The sequence below is a fragment of the Mirounga leonina genome, unplaced genomic scaffold (genome assembly GCF_011800145.1).
Source record: "Mirounga leonina isolate KUSES-001 unplaced genomic scaffold, KU_Mleo_1.0 Mir_53, whole genome shotgun sequence".
Classification (NCBI taxonomy): Eukaryota; Metazoa; Chordata; class Mammalia; order Carnivora; family Phocidae; genus Mirounga; species Mirounga leonina.
The window spans coordinates 30,243,358-30,266,280 of NW_023270807.1; the positions used below are offsets into that span (position 1 = coordinate 30,243,358).

Sequence of the window (22,923 nt, forward strand, 5' to 3'; positions counted from 1 at the left end):
TTTAAAAAAATTAAAAGTGAGAGCAAGAGTTTATTTAGCCTGAAGGGGGAGAAGCCCCAAGACTTTACATTTAAGAATACAGACCACACTATTTTGAGTTCCCATTTTATGTGGAATACTACATTTTTCAAAAGGTGACCTAACGAGAGCTAATTTACAACATTTCAAAATGAATTTAAGGCTAAAGGTGACTATCTGTTGTAATTTTTTTTTCTAAAACTTATTTTAAAAAAGAAGGAAAAAAAAAACCACTCCCCAGTAGAAACTGAAATACGCCCTTTTCTTTTATTCCTCCAGACTAATGAACATTCATAAAATTGTACTCCTTGACTGTACTGCTCCTTCTTTGATTGGGTGGGCAGAATATTTGAAATATTTAATTGGCGAGTTATTCCTATTTCAAATCCCATTGCATATAATGAAACTACTGGTTTGATAAGAAAACTTAATGTGTTAGAAAAGAAGAATGGGTAATGTTTGATCAAAGGTGTCTGAGTGTAACCTTTATCAGTAAGTCTGAATCAGTTTTTCATCATGCTGATTTTAGAACTTTCTTGTTGATCTGTGGGCCTGAGCTGCCTCTTTGCAGCACTAGATGGTGGTGGTGGGAGGTAGCAGACATTATTTTAGTTTTAAATTTATAAAGCAGTGAGAGGGAAAAATGGTACCATCTTGTATGACAAAGCTAGTAACTTGACAAACGTGTTTCTGTAATATGATCAGATAATGTTTCCATTTAACCCACTAATCTAATGAGGTACCCGAGTAGGTAAAAGTAATAGGTAAGGTCTTCATTTCACAGAGAAGTTACTTTTTTTTTGTAATGAATGCAAATTCTTAGCACAAAATTAAAGTGCGTGCATATGAACAAATTCAGCTATTCATGTCTCACTCTCCCATTTCCCCCAAAAAGCTTTCAAGTGGACATAATTTTCTTCCCTGTGTACTTATTAATTCTAGGAATGAGAAAAGTCCAACAAATAGGCGAGTTAATTGGCTCCTAACTTTCACACTGCATTTACCTTATGGGTAACAAGCCCTGGTTCCCAAAGAGCTTTGTTCCAAAATCATAAATGTGGAATGAGAGATAGGTGTGCATTGCTTCAACAAACCTTGCCTGGCAATCACTATTTTTTCATGGTTTAGGAATATTGCTGTGTTTTGTTTTTAGAAATTAATACTTATATACTGGCTTTTGGGTAAAGAAATCATCACACAACATTTTGTGACTGCACAGCATGGTCCCTTAGTTTTAATGACATTTTTGGAATTTTTTTGCATACTTATCATAAGGCTTAGTTTAGATTCCATCCCTAGCAAAAATGCAGGACACTGTAACATGTACTTCGCTTGATACACTCCTGGCTCTTCCTTCCCACCTCACTTTTTCATATCTATTTTTGTTTAATATTATTTTCTCTCTCATTATGTATATTTAAATGTCACCTTAAATCTTTCTATAACCATAAAAGTAAAGCAAGGTTGGATAGACAGATGGATCAATAAATAGATCAATAGAGAGAACATGATACAGCCGTTTACAGGTTTACTGTTTTTGAAGTTTGTAGTTCATTTGCTCAGTATTTACCATCCTATATGTTCAAAGCTACATATGGTGGTTCCAAGTAGAATAATGTAGTCTCTGATGTTGAGGACTTGAAAATGGAGGAGGAGTGAAAGAGTCCCCCCCCCCCCCATAATCAACCACCATACAATATGCTGTTTGCTCTAAATAAGTATAAAGAATGCCGTCGGAACACCCAGCAGCCCTGAGGTGTGATATATCCTGGAAGGTTTCATAGAGGACATGACAGTTGACCTGAGCTAGTGAAGGAAGAATATCCCATGCAATGGGGCAAAAGAGGGAGGAGCGACATTAGCAAAGGCATAGAGACGTGAATATGCATGATGAATTTAAAAATCTTTACTTCTCTTTTTGTTCCAGTTGTCAGGGGTACTGTACTGGCACATCAGCTTAATAATAAATGAACAGATATGGGACCTGATAGGGGTTCTCAGGAGCCCTTGAATACTACAGTCAGTGCTGCTTGACTGGGGCACTGAGCTAAAGCATCCTCTATCCCTGATGATTCATCCCTTTTATTTTTCTGCTGAGTGAAAGAGACTGCCTTTATATTGTTGGGCCAAGCATTATATTCAAGAGCTCAACTGTTATTTGTGGAAGGAAATTCTGGCAAAGATCAACCTAAAAAGTAACTGAATCAGCAGCCAGGCTGGTGACATTAGCTATACAGACTCAACTCCTAAAATCTGCTAAGGTTTAAAATTACGATGAGCACTCTCCAGTGGAGCCATCAGGAGGTGACTTTATTTTTTTATTTTTTTTTTTTTAAGATTTTATTTATTTATTAGAGAGAATGAGATAGAGCAAGCATGAGAGGGGGGAGGGTCAGAGGGAGAAGCAGACTCCCCGCCGAGCAGGGAGCCCGATGCGGGACTCGATCCAGGGACTCCAGGATCATGACCTGAGCCGAAGGCAGTCGCTTAACCAACTGAGCCACCCAGGCGCCCCAGGAGGTGACTTTAAAGCATACTGGTGTCTAGAAGGAAATGAGACGTCTTCTATCCCTATGAGAGGTCCCCCAAAATATCTCCCATGTCTTAATTTCTAAAAGAGTGCATATCCTCAGAAGAAAATGCATTTCCTCAAAAGATACTTCTTAATTACAAATGGAAGAAGTGGGGAAATATAGCCGGTGCAGTCTAACCAGGGGATCAGAGTCAACATCACCAGGAGTAAGACCTAAGCGTATGATGGATCTCCTCATATGATGTACCAAGAAAGACAAAATATCATTTCTGTTACATTCCTGTCAAAAATCCATAACCTCATTCTACACTTAAGAAAATGCACACACACTTAAATTGAGGGCCATTTTACAAAATAAGTGGTCAGCACTCTTCACAGTTGTCAGGATCATGAAAAACAAGAACTGTCCCAAATTGAAGACTGAGGGGCCTTAACAATTAAGTGCATTGCAGGATTCTGGATTGGATGCTGGATCACAAAAGGGACATTAGAAGTACAATGGGTGAATTTCAAATATGGTTTATAGATTAGTTAATAGTATACACTAATGTTAATTTCATGACAGATTAATTATACTGTAGTTATGTCAGATTAACATATTGGAGACAGCTGGGTAAGGATATACAGGAATTCTATACTATTTTTGCAACATTTTTGTGTCTAAAATTATTTCAAAATGTTAGAGAGAACACATAAATTATAATTCTTCCCATTTCCCTTTTTTCTTAGTCCTAGCTTCAAAAAAAAGGGGGTAACAAAATGAACAGAAACATAAATATAATTCAGCCTCTTCATCTTATGAAATGTTTATTGCTTTCAAAAGTTAGGTATTTTCTTTTCAGGAATATATTAACTGAACTCAAGCTTTTTTGCTTAAATAAAGAGTTGTCAGACCTACAAGACAACTAATGTAGCCTAACCCCATGATTCTCATTAGAGACATTTTAAAGACTTCAGTGGGTGGAAAATTGCCAGAGTTTATTAGTAGTGGTCTTGTCCATTCTCTCATTGTAATATTCTTAGGGCTGATTTAAAGATCTCCTCTTACCATGAAAATCTCTCATTTTTGTTCAAGGGGGAGGAGTGTGAGTATCTGTTTCACACAATGAAATACATTTCTTAGGTCCTGATAATCCTCAAGCAGAATGTTGTTAACCCTGTAATTCTTTAAGGTTGACCTAGATTGTTACAATGAATTCAAATCTGAACTGATTTAGCTGCCTTGACTACTTTCTAGAATGCAAAGATTATTTTCAAAATTTCTACTGGCATAGGAGACTATAATCTAAATAAATGTGTGTTCCCCCCTTCGTATTTTTAGGCTGCTGCTAAATACTAACTTTATTTAAAATATTATAATGGTTTCAGCGTCAGAGTATCTTTTTTTAAGGATTTATTTATTTTGGGGGTGGGGGAAGGAAGGGGAGAGAGACCTTCCAGCAGACTTCCTGCTGAGTGTGTAAAGCCCTGGAGCTGGGCTCAATCTCACAACCCTGAGATCATGATGTGACCTGAGCTGAAGTCAAGAGTTGGGCGTTTAACCTACTGAGCCACTCAGGTGCCCCCTGAGTATCTTTTTCATCTTCCCAAAAGTCTAGTAAATGCCTGACAATAGTAGGCACTTTATTAAGAGGATGTATGGAAGGCCCTAAGCTAAAGAATTTGCTTGATTGAGAGGCTCTAATGGGTCTAAACAGAACTGCTTTCCATCTCCAAAGACTGCTGCCTGGGGTCATTTGCATTTGAATACCTAGAGTTAGTGAGAAAATTTGCTTAAGACTGATTCAAGATCAGAGTTCCTATTGAGAAGCTAAGTAATTTGAAGGGCTTTTAACACCTTGTTAAAGGAAGAGTCACCCACAGGGCCTTGCTGGGATTATCAGTGGGTGTTCCTGATGCTGTCCACCTAGACAAAGGAGATCGCACATGTAAGTAAGGCTGAGCCACCACTCAATGCAGTTAATATGGTAAGACTAGGACTAGGTAATAGTCCATAATCATGCAATCTACTATGAGAGACCAGAGAAAAGAGAGAACATTGGGATTTAGAGTCCCTTGAGCAAGGCCATTCCAAGTATGCATGAAATGAAACCCTGGGAGTGTCAGTTCTGTAGAAACAGAAATGTAGCCTAGATAGACCTAGAAAAGTCCTATGGAGTCCCAAGACAAAGTATCTGCTTGAACAGAGTAACTGGAAAGAGACCACCCATTGCTTGTGGAGCAACCATGATCAGAATTAAGGGACACGTGGGGCGCCTAGGTGGCTCAGTTGGTTAAGTGTCTGACCCTTGATTAAGGCTCAGGTCATGATCTCAGGATCATGAGATCAAGCCCCGCATCAAGCTTCAAGTTCAGCAGGGAGTCTGCTTGAGATTCTCTCCCTCTCCCCCACCCTCTACCATGAGTGTGCGTGCACATACACTTTCTCTCTCTCAAAGAATAAATAAATCTTAAAAAAAAAAAAAGGGGGACAGAAGATCCCACTGGCTTTGATGTTTAAATGATGCTCTTTGGGGGACGCCTGGGTGGCTCAGTCGGTTAAGCGTCTGCCTTCAGCTCAGGTCATGATCCCAGGGTCCTGGGATCGAGTCCCACATCTGGCTCCCTGCTCCACGGGAAGCCTGCTTCTCCCTCTCCCTGCCACTCGCCCGACTTGTGCTTGTTCTCTCTCTCTCTGTCTCTGATAAATAAAATCTTTATAAAAAAAAATAAATGATGCTCTTCGGTGGATACTATCAGCTTTCAGTCAACAGAGGAACTGAATGCCTTTGGGTTTAGAGATGAAGAGGACACAGAGCTTCCAGCCTGACTGCCAACTTGTAGCCTGTCTTGTCCTGAAACCATGAAGGTGCAGTTAAAAAAACAAAATTCCACTGATTAAATTTAAAGATCAAGTCGGCTTTATTTAGTGATTTATGAATCAGGCAGCATCCCATTTAGCAAATAGAAAGGATCTCTGAGGAACAATACAATCTGGAAGACTTCTGTAAACAGAAAGTAGGACGGGACAAGGAAGGAGTTGATGGTATCAGGCAAACTCACCATTCTTCAGGGAACGAAGAGAGTCAGTCAGTCTATTACATCACTAGTGCTGGCCAGGAAATTCCAGACTGACCGGTTAAGATTACATTCCTAGGGGAGATTACACTTGCAATTAGGTTAGGTATTAAGACCCCTTTCGATGATGTGGGCTTAGAACAGGTTATTCTGTTATGGGCCTGTTGTCTCTTTTTTAACGAGGCTTATTGAGGGAAAAAAGGAAAAGACACTCAAGTGGTGTGATTCTAATTCCTGGAACAATAGGGGTACTTGAATCGCCATGCCCCCTTTCAGCCACTGTTTCCAGTCCAGCTTAACAATATGAAAAGAGTGTACCTCAGCTTCTCCGAGTCCTGAGTGGGTGGGGTAGATGACTCATCCAGAAGGGGTCTCACTAAAAACTCCTCTGGAGACAGCAGCAATGTGGTCCTCATTAGCGTGGACGACCCCTCTGGAGGCCTGGCAGCAGTCACTGAGAAGAGAAGGGGCTTATCATTACTGCCCTGAAGGCCAGTAAGGACCGGCCTCTTTACCTCAAGGCTCTAAAACCCATCTGTACAATGATTGCAATTAAACCTGTATAGGGGGACAGTGATTTTTATGAAGTAATAGGCAGCACACAGAAAACTGGCAAAACCCAGCCTTGAGCATCTGTTTTTCCTGTCCCTTATTCCTGAGTGTTGCAGTCATAAATTATCTATAGTTCAGTAACATGGCTGATAAGGAAAGCTGTGTGATACAGCAGGAATGCAGTGTTTTGTTCAAGGTGGCCTAAGCTACAAGGCAAAGAAGCAGTATGTCACCCGCTGTCCCATGGGCTACAGCACATCTCAGCTCTGGTCCCACAGGGCCTTCGATTTGTCTGAAAGATGCAGCGGGAGTAGATGATTTGGTGCTAGCATATTTTCTTTGTGCTGCTAAGATGATTAAAGACCCCGATTTGCTTCTCTTCACAGCCCCCTTGGCTGCCAGTTGGAAGAGTTCTCTGTCCTTGAATCCTTCTGAGTTGTATCTGAGAGTGAGATTTGAATCTGACAGAATTAAGAGTAGTGTGGCTACTATAGTCTCTCCCCATCCTCATCCCTTTGGAGCTAGATAAGTATTTAATTTAAAAAAAATGAGGGGCACCTGGGTGGTTCGGTCAGTTAAGACTCTGACTCTTGATTTTGCTCAGGTCATGAAGTCGGGTCATGATCTCAGGGTTGTGAGATCGAACCCCGCATCGGGCTCCTCACTGGGCAGGGAGCTTGCTTAAGATTCTCTCTCTCTTTCTCCCTCTGTTCTTCCCCTCCCCCCCAAAATAAAATAAACAAAAATAAAGATAGATGAAAAGAATATGATGTAGGTGATGGGGAATTTGGTTCAGCATATCTGACTTTTACACAGGGACACAAGACCCTTTAATACCCAGGAAATGGTTTTGAGTTACTTCTTTTTGCACTGAACACTAATGTATTTGGGTGGGTACATAAAAACCTTATTTGCATGTGATAAGCCTTACGCTGTAAAACAAAGCAGTCGTTGTTCTATTGATATGAAAGCTTTTGTCCAAAGTGGTTCATAAGTACTTGTAGTTGAATATTTGAACGCCTTAATGCCATGACTGAGTCTGGTACCAAAAGAAGCTACTCATATTTTAATAACAGTCCAATCTTAGAATCCATTAGTAATATTTTCCCCATTCATGTCAGGATTCTGTATAAGTCTAAGATTGAACTAAGATTGGAGGTGCCATGGATTTCTATCAGCATTTGTCTCACGTATTAAAAGGTCCAGAAGCCACCTTAGTAATATAAAACTACTGCTCCAGAATATAGTTATTATACTTCTCAGGGCTGTTGTTGAACCTGTGTTTGTCCCTGGGAATGGCCACAGTTAAACTCCAGAACACTGAAGATACATTTAATGGCCTGAATTAGAGAAGTATGAACATAAGTAATTTGTTTCTTTGTGTTAAAATTGCAAAGTTGGAAATTGTGCAAAATTAATTTTATGTACCACTCTGAGAATAACCAGTCTTTATACCAGTCTTCCCAAATTTATCCTCAATAGGAAAATTTCTTATTCCCTGGGGTTTTCTATGTATTCTAGATAGTTGGCTACAAAACTAGGTTATTTATATTGTGGAACATTATGTTGATGTCTGATTCTCTTTAGAGAACTTGGAGTCCTCTACTTGAAATTTACTTCAGTGGTGGATAATGTGTAACAACTATTCTTCATAAAATTTATCAACTAAATATAGCAGACATATTTATGTTTTAACTTTTTTTTTTAATGTGCTTGACTGGTTAAGAGAAAAACAGAATAACTGAAGGATACAATGAACACAACTGCAGTCTGCAGCTTCACTAAAAGATTATGTAATTCATAGGTAAATGGCATGATGTCCTTGGTTTTTATGACTGAATCAGTAAGCAAAATTTAAAGTAGTGGTTGAAATACTTCACTATCTATGTGGATTATTAATGTTCACATCTTTAAACATAACTTGAGCTATGCTTTCTTGTCACCAAGAAATGTGAAAATTCCCTAAGATTCTGCAGCCTTTACCTAATAATAATACTATAACATATATTGTGCTATACGTATAACGTACATTATAGTAATAGGTCTGCAGCCGTCAGAAATGAGATATGAAGATGGGAGAAGAAGCAGGGCTCTATATTAGTGATGCTATATTAATTATGACAGAGAAGGCTTTTCTATTACAAGCTTCATTTTTAAGATGCTTGAAACTTTCCCACAGGAATTTTTCTCATGACAGGTTTTTTGGTTTTTTTTTTCCCTCTAGTAATGAAAATAAGGAGATTGGTTTTTAATGTTTTGAAAGATTTTATCTGGGAATAAAAGTGTTTTTCTATCCATTAGAACATTTTTTTTAGGTACTTTACTTTCTGAAACCTCAAAACAAATAGCTTTTTAATGACCTTCAAACGTGTCTCCAGTGAAGAAGTTTAGTGCCTTTGGTATATTAGGCAGTTTGATTTGCAAATAATTAAATTACAAGCATTACCCAATGCTTCCTCTGCAAATTATTGTGTCCCCAAATAACAGCTCACTGCACCTTACAAATGAGGGAAACTTGTAATTAGTTGGTCAGCTACTGAAAATTAGCCATTCCTAGCATGTAAGTGTTGTGGGTACAGTTTTTATAGGTGCTAAAAAGGAAATGAGAGCTGAAAATTAGTTGTTGAATACTGACATGGCACATTCAAATATAAGTGAGTTCTGCTAACAAAGCAGAGAGAGCAGTATCAAGCCGAAACAGTGGCCTATGTGATCTACTTTTGTTTAAAATGTTACTAAGACAGAATCACCTCATTCTCTGGGCTCAACAGATTGAGATTCACTCAGGAGAGGCAAGGTTGAGATCCAAAACAGAAAAGGCCTTGACTGCTCGTTAAAATGCTAATTATGCCATGGAGGGCTCAATGCTGTCCTTCAACCATGAATTTCCACTGCTTGCCTTATTAATGTAGAAAGTAACTATAGTTCCAGAGGAGCAGCATGATAGGAAGATAGGATACACATGTATTCAAATAGGTGGCAACATGTGTTTCCTTAAATGCCAGACTTTTGGGAAATGGACTCACAAGTTCTTTCCTTTGTCACCACATCACTAGCCACACACCTACAGTCTCTAATTGTGTTCTAGGTTTTGGAATTTTCTTAATTAGGGTGGGGATGGACAAGCTGTATATTTGTCTCCACTGTACTTGAGGGCAGAGACTATGTTTGTCTTTCAATATTTGAAATCTCTATGCCTGGTACAAAAAAGGCAGGAAAACATTTTATATAAATTTACCAATGTAGGAGGTTAAAGCAAAATTTCCTGTTCTCCAAATTATGAAAGTCAGTACTTTAGGGTGTCTACATCAGTCCCTGAAAAGCCCTAATTTCACCTACCCATAAACTAGAATACTGCCCTTTCAAATTTATTCTTGAGAATTTAAAAATCAACCTAAGGGGGTGCCTGGGTGGCTCAGTTGGTTAAGTGTCAGACTCTTGGTTTCAGCTCAGGTCATTATCTCATGGGTCAGGAGACTAAGCCCTTGTCTGCCCCTTGCTCATTGGGTAGTCTGCTTGAGCTTCTCTCCCTCTGCCCCTCCCCTGACTCATGTGTGAGCATGCTCACACACACTCTCTCTCTAAAATAAATATTTTTTAGAAATAAGCATTAAGCATCATTAAGTGTTGAACTTTAAAAAGTCGTGTTACATAATTCAGTTATAGACACTCCTGCCTCTTTATTATCCTTTCTGCATGTGCTACCATTGAGGAATTAAAGCACAGGCTTCCCTTGCTTTTCCATTGCTGCTCTTAGGTCAAGTTGCCATGTAGTCAAGAGTGTGTAGCTTGGCAAATAAGTGGTATGAGATGTTCTTCTTAGAACAATGCTTTCTGTGTGAATCCTTGTCCACTGTAGCAGCCACTCGACCCTCTCTTACCGAACATCTTTTTGTTTTGTGGGGGTGGGTAATTTATGGCATCCCAAAAAAGATATCCATCTTCAAGATCCCTCAATGCCAGAGGTTTGCAGAAATCACTACATTTTTGTAATTTCATGTATTATTACTTTCCACTATACTTATCAGAGCATTTATTTTAAATATTCCTAATATCCAAAGAAAGTACTTTGAATGGAAGGTTTTTTATTGATTATTTCATGGTTATGGCAATGTTTTAGAAGATAGGAAATATTACATCCTTTGAATTTCATGTCAGAGTATGACATGTATTCCTTCCCTGGTAATATGTACTTTTCTTCTTCATATTTCACTATCCCACCCATCATGTAAAATGTGATTTAGCTATTGGCCATGTGGTTATATGATCCCAAAGGTTTAGTGATCTCGGGTTCTGTTTCCAGTTCTTACACTCTTTATAGTAATAGCAATAACAAAAAATTCATGGTGAAAATCAATTCATACTATCTCTTTCTTCTTCATAGAGGACATTAGTTACTTTATTTCTTTTAACTTTGGGTCTTCCAAACATTCCCCACTTAAATCTAGAAATGTTACGGTGCCACCATAAGAGATAATCTTTTGGGGCGCCTGGGTGGCTCAGTTGGTTAAGCGACTGCCCTCGGCTCAGGTTGTGATCCTGGAGTCCCGGGATCGAGTCCCGCATCGGGCTCCCTGCTCGGCAGGGAGTCTGCTTCTCCCTCTGACCCTCCCCCTCTCATGCTCTCTCTATCTCATTCTCTCTTTCAAATAAATAAAATCTTTAAAAAATAAAAATAAAAAAAAGATAATCTTTTGTGGGTAATCTTGTTCATGTCACTTGACTACTCTGACATAGTTTCTTGTCAATAAAATGGTATATGTGATCATCACAATATATTGCATTTATTTAGGAATCTTAACTTTTAGAAATATGATTTTCATTCCCACTAATAATGCCTAGCTCGTATATCCACTAAACAAATAATTGATGAAGATATCCATTATCTTCAGTTTTATCAGCACAGTATCTCTATAAGATAGGTAGAACATGCAACTGTCTAATTTTATAAATGAGAACATTGAGTCCCATGGTAGGCTAGGGATTTCCTCCAGATAATAGCACTTTGGTGTGGCGCAGCTGAAACAAGAAGCCAAGCTTTCCCATTGCCATATCTGTGACTTAAACAAACAACTCCCCACCCCCCCACACACACACAACAAAAACTCTGCAGATAAAGATACTTGTTTTCCCATAGATTCTATAGATGATGTAAAAGGGGAGGAAAATTGGCAAGGTCTTTTGAAACTTGTCACAAACAAATTCAAAGTGTGATTTTGATTAGAAGGAAAAAACCTGATGAAAAGTTATTCTAATATTTACTGAAGCCATTATTATAAAGTTTGATTTGGTGCATGTACTTATCTCTGTCGTCACGTAGGTACAAAATGTTTGCAGTATGGCTTTTATTGAATGAATTTTTTCACTTTAAACACTGCAATGCTGGGATATTGAGTAGTTTTTAATGAGTGATATTGGAGCTGGTACAAAGTTACTTGAATAAATATATGACTATGAACCACTTGGTTGTGAACAGATTATTTTCTTAGTTTATATTTTAATTGAATCCAGTTTTTCATATGCAGACCACTTTATTTCATTTCTATGTGTTTGTGTATGGTAATACTTTGTTCTGCCACTCCAATCATTTCCATTTCCTTTCTACTAATATCCAGGTTCCCAAATTGCACATAATACACTGAGGAAGCGAGCAGAGAAGCATTACCCTAATATTCAAGGTTCCCTTTGTCAAAGTTCTAAGAATATCATGTCATCCAAGTAGTCATTTAAACTATATATATGTCCAACAATTTTTGCATTTTCTATGTAGGCAATGATGAATCATATTTTTGAAGTATGATTAACTCTTCAAGATTTAAAATTTCTGTTTTTTGAAACTAGTAACTCTGATATCAAAATCACATATTCCCAGCTTTATCCCAGAAACAAAGCATCGGGATTTTGAGTGAATTAAACTTCAACCTCTAATTGATGTCTTAGTTTCACATCTTAACAGTAAGTTGTTGAGATCTATCCTTCTCATTTGGGTTAACATTATAGACCTATGCTCAAATTTTTAACTTAAAAAACAGCTAAACTGTGACCCAGTGCCAGAAGTATGACTAGATCAGTTTACAGCCAGGCCACATCATAATTATAATTTCAGTTGGAATGGGGGGGAAAAGCTGTATAATACAAATAGCTGCCTAAGATGCTTACTCAGTGATTCTGCTGTTGAATGTTTTTGTGCCAGAGTTTTAGCCTATAGAAAAATGCTGTGAATCATAGGTGTACCTCTTACAGTGTTTTAGGAAATACTTTTGGCAAATAATGCTTAATAGTATAGTGATTTGATTTAGAGGTGTTAAGATCTATGGAAGAATTCACAACTCTTATAATTTCTTCACAAGGTATTCTTGGGGAGGAAGACTTCCCTCTGCCCTTCAGGGTCTTTTTAGCTGGACTAAGAGTCAAATAGATATGAGACAGATTAGCAAGAGAAAGTAAAATGTAATTTCTTCTGCACAGGGAATCCACACAGACACGGAATTCCAAAGACAGTCAAATGAGGTATCTGTATAATCCTGAACTACGGAGAAGGGGGTAGGGATCTGGAACTTCAAAGGGAAGGAACACACTTCACAGGAAGATGAAAAAGAGTTAATGTAAACAAATGTTTGCTGGGATACTCAGAAACAATGGGACATAAAAGACTCTGAGATTTTAATTCTCAAAATGCAGTGACCGTTTCTGAGCGCTGTCCCTGCATGTTCTGAACTCTGGTTGTGTGCTTTCATTGTATCTGCCTCTCACTGAGAAAACAGAGAAAGGAGAATCTGCTTTGAAGTCTTGTAGACTTGGGTTCAATTCCTGGCACAGCCCTTTACCAGATGGGCAGCCTAGCATAGCCACAATCTCTTGGCTCCGTTTATTTCTTTTAAACATTATAACAGTAAAGCCAAAGGTAGGCAGTCCAGAGCTTGCATGGTTATTATACAGATTGAGATATCCAGGCAGCTTCTAACCCCAGGCTCTTATAGCTCTTGGGTCCTCATGATTCTAGATGGAGGCATTAGGTCCATTTGTCTCAATATTCCTACCTGGGAAAATCACAACAATATCTACCTTGATATTTTGATCTAGGATTTAAAAAACATATATATTTAAAATATCTACTATAGCACCTAACATTGAGTTACTCTATATATGTTAGCTGTTATTTTCATTAGTGTGATTATTATTTGCCTATTGACTAATTAATGATGGCAGCTAGCATATTTTAATCTTTAATTAATAAATCATGGTGAAGATATTTATACATATTCATAACCCAGTAGATTGGCCTCCTTAATGTTATTTCTTCCCATACTTTTTTCTACTTATTATTTCCAATTTTAAAATAATAGCAAAAAAAGGTAGTAGTTGGCCCACTTTATCAGTTTTGTTTTTGTTTTGCTATTGAGTTATAGAAATTCCTTATGTGTTTGGATTTTAACCTCTTACCAGATCAATGGCTAGCAAATATTTTCTCCCATCTGCAGGTTGCCTTTTCACTCTAGTATTTGTTTCCTTTGTTGCACAGAAGCTTTTTAGTTTGATACAATCCACTTGTCTAGTTTTGCTTTTGTTGCCTGTACTTTAGGAATAGTAATTGCCAGGGCCTGGGGAGAGGAGGAAATGGAGAGTTTCTATTTAACAGGTATTAAATTTCAGTTATGCACAATGAATAACTTCTAGAAATCTGATGTACAACATTGTGCCTACATAGTCAATACTGTATTGTGCATTTAAAAAATTAAGACAGATCTCATTTTAAGTGTTCTTACCACAATTTAAGAAGTAAATAAAAAAATACAAGCTATTACTGGCAATAAAACTGGTACTACCATTCTTGTAAATGATGTTCAGTGACCCTTAAGGGCAACATGTTTTTGGTTTTAATGTGTATTTTATGACAAAGAGGCAGTGACACTACACCTGGAAGATAATTTCCACTGAAGCTCTCAAGCTCCAAAAGACAAAGTGCAAATCTAGTATGTCCACAAAGTAACCTAGCTCAGTGTCTGCATCATATTAGGTGCTGAATAAATATTTGTTAAATAAAAAAATGAATTAGTGTAGAAAAGTCCAACTTTTTATATCAGGTCAAAATCTATACTGGGTATTTATTCAACAAATATTTATTCAGCATCTACTATGTGTCAGACACTCTTTTAGGATCTGGGAATACTGAAGTAAAAAAACTTACATTCCAATAAGCAAAGACAAGCAAAAAATAAAAGCACATACATAATGCATTAGATGGGATAAGTGCTAGGGGCAGCAACAGATCAGGGTAAAGACAAAGGGCATATGAGAAATTATTGGATAATGTATCAGTTATTATACAGCAAACCACCTCAAATCTTACTGACTTAAAACAACAACTATTTTATTTGCTCACAGTTGTATGGCTCAGCTGTTTGGTTGAGTTCAGCTGGTTGGGTCTTCTGCTGGTTTCATCTGGTGTCATTCATGAAACTGTAGTTCTCTCTGGCAGTTCAGCCTGGGGCTGGATGTTCTGGTTTGGTCTCACTCAAATGTCTGGTAGTTGGTGCTGTCTCTCATACTCAGTGAAGCTCACCTGGGCTACTCTGCATGATAGCAGAAAAGATGAGAGAAAAGAAACTAAGATCTCTTGAGGCCGAGGCTCAGAAGTCACAAATCATTTCCATTGCATTCCTCTGATCAAATCAGGTCACAAGGCTTACCAAGATTCAAAGGAAGAAGAAATAAACTGTACCTTTTGATGGGAAGAGTTATTTAGAATTCATGGCCATTTTTAACCTACTACTGATGGGGAGTTACTATCTTATATTGGATAATTGGTGACAGCAACTCTGGTAGAATGACATAGTGCAGAGACCTACATGATGTGAGGGAGTGAGCAATGTAAATATCTTTGAGGGGTGCATTCTGGGCCAAGGCAGTTCCTGGCACAAAATGCCAACATGAGACAAGAAGAAGCTCAGTGCCTTTGGAAATGATGGGCAAAGGCAAGTATGTTAGGAGATGAAAGTAGAGAAGCAGTGACAGACCAGATATTACAGGTCCTTATAGGCCATTGTAAGATATGTGTCTTTTACTCCAAGTGAGATCAGGAGAACCACTGACAGAATTTTGAACAGAGTGACATGAGTTGACATATGTTTCAACAGGATCTCTCTGGCTGCTGTGTTCACTTGAGGTTAGGTGGCAAGAATGGAAACAGGGAGCCCAGTGATGGGATTTACCCAGGCAAGAGATGATGGTTGCTTAGAATAGAAGGGTAGAACTGATGGCATTTTCTGGAATAATTTGTAATGAGGCAGAAAACATATTCTTGGATTTTGTATAGTCTTCCCAACCAGACCCTTCTCAAAGAAAGAAACTATGTTGTTATTATTCTTTTTTTTTAATGTGTCTTCTACTTTAGCATTTGAAAAGCACTCACTAAATACTCATTGACTGGTTGGTTAGTGAAGACTCAGTTCTTTCTGCTGGATTGAACATAATCATTATAGCATGCTGAATCAGTTTGTCATCAAATGATGTTTGAAGACCAAAAACAAATAGATGAGCCTGTTCAGACCCATTGATACACGTCAGATTACATTTCTACTATATGCTGAAGAACAACAAATGAATTAGAGCTAAGACAATTTGTTTGGATCCATCAGTATTAACAGTCATTTCTTGAAATGTAAATAATCATTAAATTAACTAAGCAAACATCATTTAGTCCCTACTAAGTGAAAAGCCACATGGCAGAGATTCAAAAGCAAACAAGATACAGTTCTCAAAAAACACTGATATGCTAGTATGGCATGGAGAGTGCTAATTTTATAACTAAAGAAAGGGAGATGAATTTATCAACTAATATTCTAGTGTTGGATGAGAAGCATTAATAGACATACAGGATTCTAGGGGGGGAGATCTAAATATAGGATATTCCTGGAACTAGTTCATTTCTCTATAACAAATTGGAAATCTAGTGTTTTGGTATAGAGGGGTCACTATTAATTCCAGGCCCAGCACAGTGGATGATAAGTGCTCTTTCTGGTGGTAGCAAAGTACCTGCTTCTAAACGTCATCCCAATGAATGAAGTATATATGCTTTATGTGGGTGTTACTCTTTATTTATTGTTACATGTATACATACACACACATATATAATCTATAATATATATAATGCTATATACAGACATCATTATGATATAAAAAATAATTTTTAATAATCTTCCATTGAATCACAATACAGAGAATATCATTTTTAGAAGGAAAAAAGAACTTTCACCCATTATTGTGTTTTCAGAATTTGGAATTTAAGCTTTTGTATCACCCAGAGCAGTAAATGATCTCACTAAAGAGACAGGAGATGTTTTATGTCATGAAAAATTGGAATAAAATCAATGTTTTTCTTTAATGCATCATAGGATATATTGCTTAAATATAGGATATAAACAATACAGTATGACAATCTACCTTTTACTAACTTTATTCACTGATGACTCAGTTTGCTAAAATTGTGACATAGTACCATAGTGGTTGCAGGTGTCTATATGTATGACATTCAGATATTCTTACAACTTCATAGGACATGTTACATTCTGTTTTAAAAGAGATTGCAATTAAAACCTAGCATTGAAAACTTCTAGTATGGAAGTGAGAAGCCCAACTTTGCTTTCTCACTCTGACTTAAAACATGTCTCCTAAATTCACCGTACTTCACTTTTCTTATTTATAAAATTAAATGGTTGGGATAGATCAGTGATTATCAACCCTGGCTGCATACAGAATCATCTGGGGAGCATTAGGAAAGTAATAATGCCCACGACCCACCCCCCAGGGCTTAATTTTTAAAGGTCTCCAGGTAACTTTAATGTAATCAAGTGTAGAAAACCAATGGGCTAGATGCTCACTAAGGTTACTTCTGGCAAAACTTTTTAATTTTTTATTCACTGTGTTTTGACATAGTAACAGTTGCTAGAGATAACAATATTTGCAATATTTGCAATGTCCTAAAAAGTAGAAATTACCCTCAAATACTGTTTCACTCAAAATTGAGAACATTTGCTCATTTGTACTCCAAAATTTTCTGTACTATGGGAATAATTTACACCAAGAGCCATATAGATATCATTTACTTGGGTGTAATCTACACATTAAAAATAGTATAGATTCACCTAGTTTTTAGAAATTAGTAACTATTATCACTTTATTTCAGTATACATATATGGTAAGAATAGTGTATTCAGAAATTGTGTGTAAATTTTTTGAATTGTCGTTGTAGCTATTTTGATTTTGAATAAATGGGCCATTAATATTCTAAGATAATAAACCTCCTAAGGTGTATAACTTATTCATAATAAATACTTTACACATTGATTTATTATGAAACAGAATAGACAATTTTATAAAAGAATGATTCAAGTGAAATGTCTGGTTGTATTGGTATTTCGAAAGATAAAAGTTTGATTTCTTGGAACAGTTTTAAAATGTGTCACTGTAAGCTTTAGCTATCAGATTTTACTAAACAACTTTTTGTCAAAGAGAACAGATAATTTTTTTCTATAATTTTAAATACTAGAGAATATAGCCACATGCTATATTATTTAAAACTCCCATGAAATCAGGAACCCAATGATATACTCAGATCCAGAAAGAAATCAGATAGACTGTTAGGAAATTGGAGAAAAGCCTCAAATAAATATCAAACTAGAAAGTAATAGATTTTGTGTCTCACATTTTCACAAAATTCTGTGCCTGTGGGTATGTACTTTTGAATACTTGGGATAGGCAGACTCTTCTTCTTTTAGCCAGCCTAATAATAGGAAGAAGGAGAAGAAGTACAGATGACAGCTAACAGCTAACATGGGTGAATGTAGGTGTAACCAACAAATAATGTGCTGGCTGTATGGAATTTCTGCAGGCCTAGTTATTTTTGAAAACTATTTGAAATAAATTTTAATGCCCAGAAATGATATTGTGAAAAAGAAATATGTGATTTTTTGGTACAATATGTATATCTGTATCATCAGTCTGTGTTCTCTTCTGACATTGTCAGTCTGTTATTCTTATTATATCTTTAATGTTCCTATATATTTCGTTGTATTTGTTTGCCTTATTGATGACAACCTAGACTTAGTAACTAAAAATAATTCACAGATACCATTAATCATAGCATGCAAAAAACCTGTGACATTGGAAGAATAATATGACTGCTGCAATAGTCCACATTTTTGAAAACCTTGTTCTTTGCAGACTGGGGAAGTTATTTTGCTTCACATTAGCTCTATCAAATATTAGTTTGCTTTACAAGATCTCCCTGAAATCAATCAGACACGTGTACCATGCTTTCAAAGAATTTTGTACAGTAGCAATAAGCTATGAAGTGTTTGAAAATACAGATGACACATACTATAGGTCTTGTAATAATAGTTTCATGTATGGTGATTTAGAGAATAATTATAAGAGTTTATATGGTTTTAAAATGTTAAGAGGTTTTATGAAACAATATAAAATATAGCTTGAGAATGATATCATGTTTACTGCTTAGCTCTTGGGATCGACCAAATGTAGAAGTTACCCTCTTACCTTTCAAGATCTCTACTATTCATCTGCTCCAAATTCTGATGTTCTCCCATCAGATACGTTATTTTGTGTTTTATACCTTGTTTTAAACTGAGAAGAGTACATCACACTATACTCACTCATATTATTTATTAATTTAATCAGATAAAGTCAACAAAGCAATAATAATTCCAAAGAGAGGTAGGGACATAGACTATGTAGCCTCAAAAAGGTACACATGGAAAGGGGCCCAGTGAGATTTGAAGCATTTCATGCTTGGGAAAACTGGTATCACTTTCCAATTTTGCCTAAGGCTGGGTCAGGTCAGCAATGCAATCATTGTACAAACAAAGTAAAGTAAATTGACCTACTTTTCTAAAGATGTCATGTCAAATTTACATGATCTTCAGAGTCCAGCATCATTATATTGAACATAGACTTAATATCTGATAGCCAATGTTTAGTGATGCTAACATTTTCTTAATTACCTGGATATAAATACATAATTTTGTCTCATATGAGGTCTTATTTACAGTAAAGTTTTTATTCCTTATTAAGACTTTAAATTGGTTTATTGATCATAGCTACATAATGTGAAAAGTTTAAGTACTAGACTCCATCTTGAAAGCACAGATACTGCATTAAAGTAAAGCTGCCATCCAGGATGAATAATGCAGATGTTATGTTTTAAAACATGTCAGGTTCTCTTAACTATATCTTTTTTCCTTAAACTTTAATCAGTTAAGCTAAATGTTTTTCATTTGGCCTTAACTGTTTGTCTCAAGAAGATAAGAGACAGACAGCTAATGAAATAAATTGAAGGGCTGCTATGGTTAGGTAGAATTGGAATTTAATACTGTTGCAGTTGGTTGAAGGTATAACTGATACATATTTTTAAATTTGACATGGCTGCATGACATCATGAGAAAGAAAAGAGACCTCCTAATTTTGAACTGATAATACTTAAAAGTATTTGGGTGAGCTTATTTTTTTTTATGTGGCCCTCCTAAAATACAGTGTACTCCTTCTTAAAAGAATTTGTAATTAAGAGTATTTTGAGTCATGAATATTAATGATACAAAATCACATATATTGAAAACATTGCTTCTAGATACCAAAAAGGATAGTGTGAATTATATTCTGTAGCTCAACTTGGAAGTCCAACTGTCACAGAGAAGCCTCTCTCATTGAAATCTCTCAGAAATAGACTGCATGCATATTTAACCCAATAGCTTTAGGCATTCAAGGACGGAGTAGGTGAAATCAAAAGTACCACATTCAAAATTATGTGTTATTTCCTTCAAATTTTAGAGTAATTTTTAACACAGATAATAATGTGGTTTGAAATTAAAACACATACACAGGTTTTGCTAGTTGGAGAGTTTCCATACCAGGGGAAGGAGAGGTGAAAATTGGTGCATTCAGCATATAACACGTGTAATGCTAATAAAGTTGATTGGTCGAACTTTCTAGCTTTTTTTTTTTTTTCTTCCTCTTCCTGTAGAGTAGTTCAGCTGGGGGTGGAAGGGTTCTCCCCCATCTTGCCCCACCTACTAAGAAAGTGTAGGTTGATACCATTTTTATTGTTCTGCTGGGGTGGGAAATAAACCATATGCTTTAGAATTTTGAATGGCTATACCAAAGAGAAAATTGAAGCAGGCCCTCTTTCCCCCTTCCTGCCGGACTTTGGGGTAGGGTGATTCCTCAAATGTCCTAGCAGACTTGGTGTTAGCTTAATGTTTCTACTCCAGGGCAGAGACACAGGTCAGGGGAAAAAATGTCAAGGGCTTCAGAGGCGTGTTGGGCTGAATGAAGTGTGGAGTGGGAAGCTTATGTCTGAAACCTACCCCTCCCCTGGATATCGGGCAAAGGCAATGAGAGTTGTAACCAGCTGATGCCGCTGCTGCTGCTTCCCGTTTCCAGGGTGAAATTTTCACAGCAGCTAATTCTAAAGGGAGGAAAAATCCCTAACCAGCAGCGGAAAAGATCCTGTCACCCAACCCAAGCTATATAACCTTTTAGGCAGGCTTTTCAGAGAAATCCGCATTTTAAAAGCCAGCATTCACGATCCAAAAATACAGGACGAGAATCAGAGCTGGTATGAAAATCTGAAAAGCCTCTTTACACTCTGAGTGTTTGAAACGATCCGATGAGCATAGGAAGTGGCTGCCAACGCTCTGGCGGCTGCTCGTGCTGCCACCGCCGCCGCTGTTCCTCACAGAGGGCTGGACAGAGCTAGTCCCGGTTTCAGCACCTCCGGCGCTGGACAGCTCTTTGCACGCTGCACCCGCCTGCTTGCTTTTTCCAAACACTCTTGCTTTGCATTACTGGAGATGCATCTAAATTACGTTCTGTTCAACAACAAGTAGATTTTTTTTTTTCCTGAACGGGAATTACAGTAGACGATTCTCTCAATTAAACTGCATTTTCTTCTTTACGGATTTGGCCGTCAGGCGTATTTATCCCGATCTCCCCCCCACCCCCCTTTGCAGGAACGAGTCTTTGGGAACGTGGTCCACCCAGGGATGTAAAACTGTGCTTACCGATGCATCCCATACGAAATGCTTATGTGATCGTCTCTCTACCTTCGCCATTTTGGCTCAGCAACCTAGAGAAATAGTAAGTAACAAAGGGAAAACAAGGCTTTAATGCAAAGGCAGGGACATTGTGGAGAGTGTTTCTCCAGGGAACTGCATTTTAAAAGGGGAAATGGAAAATGTTGCAGGGTGGCAAAATTGGGTTCATCTCCTCCTTAGCTACAGTAGCTTGGTAAAATGAATTCTAGTTGGTATGCTGTAACTAAATTCTACTCAATTTTATGTCTTCTAACTTAAAATTTCTGCAGTATAGTTTTGAGGATGTACTCCATGATATTACTAATATGCTGCAAACTTTCAAATAAAAATAATTGCCAACTTAACCTTTATTTTAGAACTGCAAAGCTGGTCTGGGGAATTTGTGAGAATACTGTTGGTGGTAGAATGAAGACCCCAGACACTATAAGCCAAACATATTGCATATCTGCATTGGATATTTTCAGTACAGGTTTTCTGGGGGTGTCCTTGGATATTTATTTAAAAAAAAAAAAACAAAAAAAATGAAGTTTTCATGAAAGCATGGACTGCCTGAAACTGTAAAATCATTCCTTAAAAGTGTAGGCTTGTAAAAAAAAAAAAAAAAAAAAAAAACTTGTTTCTTAAATAGGCAGCTCCATAAACTGTCTAAAAGAAAAATAATATCCTCATCAAATGTATTTTGAAAAATTATTTCCAAAATATTGAAATACTGAAAAATAATTATTAAGATGAATGTGACTTTTTGTCTAAATTTGGCCTAAATATGCCTCACTCTTCTTACTTATTTTGATGACAAAAATACATAATATAATTTAATGTGCATACTTAAGGTTTGGAATACACTTGATCTTATAGTGTTTTTCTTCAAACATCCAATATTAAAAATAAGAAAAACAACAGATTTCATTAGTTAGTATCATATTAGTGTCTAAGGAAAGAAACCTCTCAAGTCAGTGACTGCTTATAATCTTTATATGTGTTTTAAAATATATAAGACTTATTTGTCAAGGTCATATATTTAGGGACTGATACTGGTATTGTGAAAATTATCTCTGCATATTTTGTTAATAGAAAAAAAACCCCACAAAATATGTTGTAAGTTGTTGCATTTGAAATTTGGTTTTCTTCTATATCCTTAGAGGCCAGGCAAGTGAAATTAAATAAGAGAATACTTGACTTAGGACAAAGTTGTTAAAAGTCAGAAAGTTTGAAAATTTTCCAGGATCTAGGTACCAGGTTGGGGTAACAATGAGTTATGAATGGGAAGATCAAAGTAAATTTTATCAAAAAGCATACTATGAAATAACTGCAGTTGTTGAAGAAAACTGAATGGTGCTTCAAATTTCAGCTGGAGAAAATTTAAGATGTGAATATTCACCAAGTTTTAGATATTTACTGTAGAAAGCCATAGTGGGTAATAGGCCATAATCAAGCATTTAAAACTCTAAGGCCTTTATTACTTCACAGTGGGAGAGAGGGGGGAGCTAGAATTAGTCATTTTAGAGGTTGAGAATATATGAACAAAGCGATTACTGGGTAATTATCTGGTAACTGTAACAATTCTGTTGGCTGTTTTTGAGTATTAGTATAGTTTTTGCTGAGTTTAGAAGTTATTTTCATTTATAAAAAAAATCTCTTCTTTTTGTGTTTCTTTTG

General features: G+C 36.8%; 1 protein-coding gene across 1 annotated transcript in view; it reads left to right on the top strand.

The window, feature by feature from the left end:
- ADGRB3 (adhesion G protein-coupled receptor B3) overlaps nucleotides 1–22,923 on the top strand; it is a 706,366-nt gene that overhangs the window by 527,865 nt on the left and 155,578 nt on the right. Inside the window, exon 18 of the mRNA XM_034991475.1 lies at nucleotides 21,184–21,310. Coding sequence (XP_034847366.1) covers nucleotides 21,184–21,310 — 127 coding nt within the window. The remainder of the gene's footprint in view (nucleotides 1–21,183; nucleotides 21,311–22,923) is intronic.